At 37.2% G+C, this 5571-nt stretch overlaps 1 protein-coding gene across 1 annotated transcript in view; it reads right to left on the bottom strand.

The window, feature by feature from the left end:
- Window positions 1-5571, bottom strand: part of LOC101568299 (zinc finger protein 585B) — a 66496-nt gene that overhangs the window by 6203 nt on the left and 54722 nt on the right. The window contains 2 exon segments of the mRNA XM_012515931.2: window positions 2402-2497; window positions 4447-4573. Coding sequence (XP_012371385.2) covers window positions 2402-2497; window positions 4447-4573 — 223 coding nt within the window.

Below are 5571 nucleotides of genomic sequence, written 5' to 3'. Positions count from 1 at the left end.
CACACTCTACGTCATCGATCACTTTCCTCTTTGGCCCCATAATCTTCTTGATCAGAAAATTTGGGACACTACCAAGGTACATGATGTTACAGTACAAGTTTATATATATTTTTTTAAAGGAGGGAAATTATAAAGATAAGAATGGAAATCAATAAAATTGAGCCTAAAAAACCCCCCTCACATACACATTTTAAAAATAAAACACACCACCACAATGATCCAAAGAACTGGTTCTTTGAAAGAATAAATGAAACAGATAAGCCCCTAGCCAGATTTGCCGAGAGAGAAAAGACTCACATCAATGCAATTAGAAATAGAAAAGGATAAATCAGAACAGACACTGGGAAAATTCAGAAGACAGTAACTACTTTGAAAAATTACATTCCAACAAATTAGCAAATTTTGAAGAAACGGACAGATCCTAGATACATACAAACTATTAAAATTAACCCAAGAAGACATAAATATGCTTAACAGCCCAATAGCAAACAATGATACTGACAAAGTAATAAAGAATCTACCAACTAAAAAAGTTAATACCTGATGGATCAGGTAAAGTAAAAAGAAAGAAAATAATATCGAATGGAGAGAAGAGGACAAGGAAAAGGATCTCTTGTAATATAGAAGTGTTCCAAGGGAAAAAGCACAAGAGGTGAGGAAGAAGTAAGTGGAGGGTATGCTGTGTGGAGGAATCTAATACCCTCAGATAATATAAACATTGTATGCCATAACATGAACTAACATTAATAATATCAACAGGAAAGAAAGATGGTATAGGTGATTTGGAGGAGGGAGGAAGGAGCCAGGGATTAAAAATAGACACTGCGGTATGTTCAGGTAATCAAGCCCCAAAATGATTGTAAACTGCATGAACTGCAAACAAGTACAGTACTAATAAAATTTTTTAAAGAAACTTTTTTTTTGGTGGAACTGGGGATTGAACTCAGGCCTTAGCGCTTGCCAGGGAAGTGCTTATTCCTCTGAGCCATCTCCCTGGCCCAAGAAACTTAAATTGCTGATAAAATATACATCATTAGAATACCATGCACATATATCCTTTTAAAAATAAAAAACTACCATTTAAAACATATGGACATTCTGATCAAGAAGATTATAAGGCCAAAGAGGAAAGTGATCGATGATGTAGAGTGTGCCTAAGGAGAGTCACATGGGGAGAAGACACTCTCTCAGGCTTCCACAGAGAGCACATTGGCCAAGCAATGGCCGTGACTCATCCACTTGGCTGCACTGACAAAGGTTCTACAATCTGAGGTACAGGATCTCAGGATAAATCCTGAGGGGATTTCACTTCTCAGACCAAAAAGCTACAACTCTTGTTGCATAGGTCCTGCTTTACCTTGGTCTTAACCATCCAGTAGAAAAGTATGAAGATGAAAAATAGGAAGTAAAGCCATGTTGTTAGGTTGAGCTGTGGGGCACTCAGGTCAATAATTTCTGACACTGTCAGTTAAACAGAAGACCCAATGCTATTATGGGCTACTGGACTCTTTTAGAATATTTTGCTGAGTTTACACACCTATAATATTCAATAACGGAACTTAGAAAAAATGGGGTATACAGATGAATGTCCATTTTGTATCTGTGTATTCAAAGTGGTTAGGATAGATATATAGGTGCATTCTCTTAATGAACAGAATGATTTGTTCTAATGGTGTTTGTAAATAGGATCTCAAGTCCGCATCTTGTACAGCAACTAACCACTAAGAAGAATATATTCAGTGTATTATTTGTTGAAACTGTATTTCCGATTTGATTTGAAACTATCTCATTGCTATCTGTTTATCAATAAAATTTTGAAAAATAAATAAATAAATAAATAAAATAAATAAATAAAACATATGGACAAAGTGGGCAAAAATAATTATTCCCAGTCCATAATTAAAATAGCCCTTCCGTCTCACATTATCTTATTCTACTTACTTTTCTTCATAGCATTCTTTTATTGCCTAACATTCTAATTTCTATTTATAATTGCTAGATTTCTTTTATTACGAAGAAAATTCCACAGGGCAAAGAGCTGTAATGGTTTTGTTAACCATTGTATTAACAGCTACAATGGTGCCCAGTTCACAGTTCATCTATTCATTCATCCACCAATGCAAAAGAATAAAGCAATGGTATCAAAATATAGATGGTTGTCAATAGTGAACAAAAAGAATAGCTACCAATCCCAGTCCTTTCAAGAGGAAAAAAAATGAACAATAACTAAAAATAATAAATTTTTTGAAATATCTCCAGCAAAGTCTTTACTTACTTCCCTGGTGTAGGACATTCACCTGTGGGCAAAGGACTTAGAAAAATGGTTTTCTAAACATCACAAAGTTGTGCTTTTCCCCCAACTAGCTGGGTGATTCACCCAGCTTAACTGACCCTCACTCACCTAAATACCGTTTTCTTCCTTTCCTCACAACTTTCCAGGGATCCTTTCCTTGCTCCAATAAGGAAATCACATCTGGTTTAGATATGAAACACCCTGCTTAGAGGAAAATAATTGAAAATTTTATTGGTTTATCCTGGTTACATTTGTAGTGTACTACAGATTAAAATGATAACTAATAAAAACTGAAAGCAAAGAAGGGAAAGATGGTTTAAAAATGTGTACATGAAGATTACACAATAAATAGAGATTTGAAAAGGACAGTAAAGATCGTTTAAAATTCATACTCATACAAGTGTTTTGTTCAGAAAAAACAGTGCTTAAGATTACAGACCACATGGTTCAAATCCTGTCTCTGCCACATCACAGTTACATAATCCAAGACAAGGTACTTCCATGCTTCATTTCCCTCATCTATGACAGTGATAATAATAGTGCCTATCTGCTGAGTACGGTGGCATATACCTGTAATCCCAGCTACTTGGGAGACAGGAAGATTACCAAATTCAAGGTCACTCTGACAACACAGCAAGATTCTGTTTCAAAAACAAAAATTTAAAATAGTGCTGGGGATGTAGCTTAATAGTAGAACATCTCTGTGTTTGATCCATAGATTGCATTAATCTGTATCTACACTTAACATTACCTGAGAGTAGTATAGATATTTTATTAGCTATTAGTTGTTATTTTGCTGACAGGAAAAGAAGAAGCTTCCCAGAAGACACTTATCTCTCACTCCCCATCTCTCTCCCTCTCTCCTGTCTCCCCTCTCTCTCCTCTCTTTCTCCTCTCCCCTCTCCTCTTCCCCTCCCTCCCCTCCCTCTTCCTTCTTCTTCTTCTTCCTCCTCCTCCTCCCTGTCTGTCTCTCTCTGTGTCTCTGTCTGTCTGTCTCTGTCTGTCTGTCTGTCTCTCTCTCTCTCTCCCCCTCCCCGAGCTACATCCTTGGCTCTACACTTATTTCTTAAGATAGTAATAACAACACTAAAAGCAAAGTTTGCCATGTCTGATAGTGCATAACTGTAATCCCACCACTGAGGAGGGTGAGGCAGTAGAACCACTTCAAGTTTGAGGCCAGCCTACACTGCATAATGAGTTCAAAGCCTCACTGCACTACATACAGTGAAACCCTGTCTCAAGGGGAAAAAAAAGATTCTTGGATTTTTAATTTTCAATACTAAAATTAAATATATTTGTTTATTAACCAAAGGAATGAGATACCTTAAGTTGTAAATAAATCCTGGTGATCCAACTTACCAATATACCAAGTATACATGTTCTCTCTCTTCCCTCCTTCCCTCTACCACTTCTCTCTTGTGTGCTGCTGGGGATTATTCTAGGGCCTAGTGCCTGTTACACAAGTACTCTAACCACTGAGCCACATCTCCAGCCACATGTGTTCTTTTGACATAGAAAAACCAAGAAAGAGTTTAGCTATTTTCCTAACAGGCATATAATAAGTAATAAAATATCGAAAGCAACTCTGAGTGCAAAAACAAAATAAATTCTGCTTTGATACTGCTAAAGCCATAAATCGTAGGTTTCAAAACCAGTCCCTTCATTGATAAGTTAGGATACAGAAGATAAGTATATTCAATGAAAGTGCTCCCTTCCAAAGAAATAAACTAAAGGAATACCTTTAAATTATTCAAACTATTCCCTTAAGAACAGGGAGCATTGGGACTAGGCAGATAGCTCAGCAGTTTAAGTGCCTGTCTGGTAAGCACAAGGACCAGGGGTCAATCCCTAGTACCAAACACCAGCCCTGCACTAAGCTGGCCATGGAAACCAAGTGTGGTGGAGCACACTTGTAATCCCAGTGCTGGGGAGGCTGAAACAGGAGGATCACTATAAGTCTGAGCTGTGTAGCGAGACCCTGTACCACACATCTGGCTAACAGCAGATATTTTTTATGACAAATAAATAAAGATAAAAAAAGAAAAAGAACATGGAGCAGAAATTCAGATGGTTTCTTGAAAAAAAATAACTTCAAAGAAGAAAGCTATGGTACTGAGAATACAGTCTAAATTACTAAAGGCAGACAACCTTACCTAGTGAGAGCAAATTGTTATAGTTCTCCATCATCACATCTCTATATAAGTCCTTCTGTTCCAAGTCTAGGTACTCCCACTCTTCTTGAGAAAAGACTATGGATACATCACTGAACAGCATTGATTCCTGAAACAGCAAACCAGCAAATCATACATTACAACTGAAATAAAGAAAATTTGTTTTAATATGGAAGAGAACATATGGAGGAAATATTGCAAGAAATTGAATATTACAGTAGGCAAATAGGCTTGAGCTAGATGGGTGTAACACAGCTAGTTAGAAAATGATTGTGCCTGAAAGATCCTCAAGGATCCGACTGTTACAGACGCAGCCTGTAACAGAATATATAGGATACTATATTTTCTAGCATACCTCAGTAATCCAAACATGTACGGGAAAGAAAAAAAATAAGCATTTTTCCCATTAAATGAAACACTACGAGGGCTAGGGATATAGCTCAGTGGCACAGTGCCTGACTGGCAAGCAAAAGGTCCTGAGTTCAATTCCTGGTACCAAAAGTAAAAAATAAAAAAAAATTTAAATGAAACACTGTTAAAGCTTTTGCCTGCTACATGTCTACCTCGTAAGTTATCAAGAAACGTGAGTTCTATTCCTGTCTGGTTAAATAATAGATTTTTTGAAACTTTTTTTTGCAGTGCCAGGGATCAAACTCGGGACCTTGTGCTTGCCAGGAAGGTGCTTATGCCACTAAGCTATATTCCCAGCCCTTGAAGAACACATTTTTATTTTATTTCATTTATTTTGTGGTGCTGGGGACTGAGCACTTTCCCAACCCTTTCTTAATTTTTCATTTTTGAGATAAGATCTCACTGAATTGCCAAATTGCCCAGGCTGGGCTTGAACTTATTATCCTCCCACCTTAGCTTCCCAAAATGCTGGATGATAGGCATGTACCACCACACCCAAAAAGAACAATTTTTTGTTTTGTTTTTTTGAGAGAGTACCACTATGCAGCTCATGCTGGCCTTAAACTTCCTATGTAGCCCAGGCTGGCTTCAAATTCCAAGTGATCCTCCTGTCCAAGCCTCCCATGTACTGGAATTATAAGCATGCTACACAACATCTGGCGAAGAGCAGATATTTTGTCTTTTTTTTTTTTTTTT

This window comes from Octodon degus, unplaced genomic scaffold, assembly GCF_000260255.1.
Source record: "Octodon degus isolate 3935 unplaced genomic scaffold, OctDeg1.0 scaffold00083, whole genome shotgun sequence".
Lineage (NCBI taxonomy): Eukaryota > Metazoa > Chordata > Mammalia > Rodentia > Octodontidae > Octodon > Octodon degus.
The sequence above is the reverse complement of the archived record's forward strand: the minus strand, read 5'-3'. Positions and strand labels throughout refer to the sequence as shown.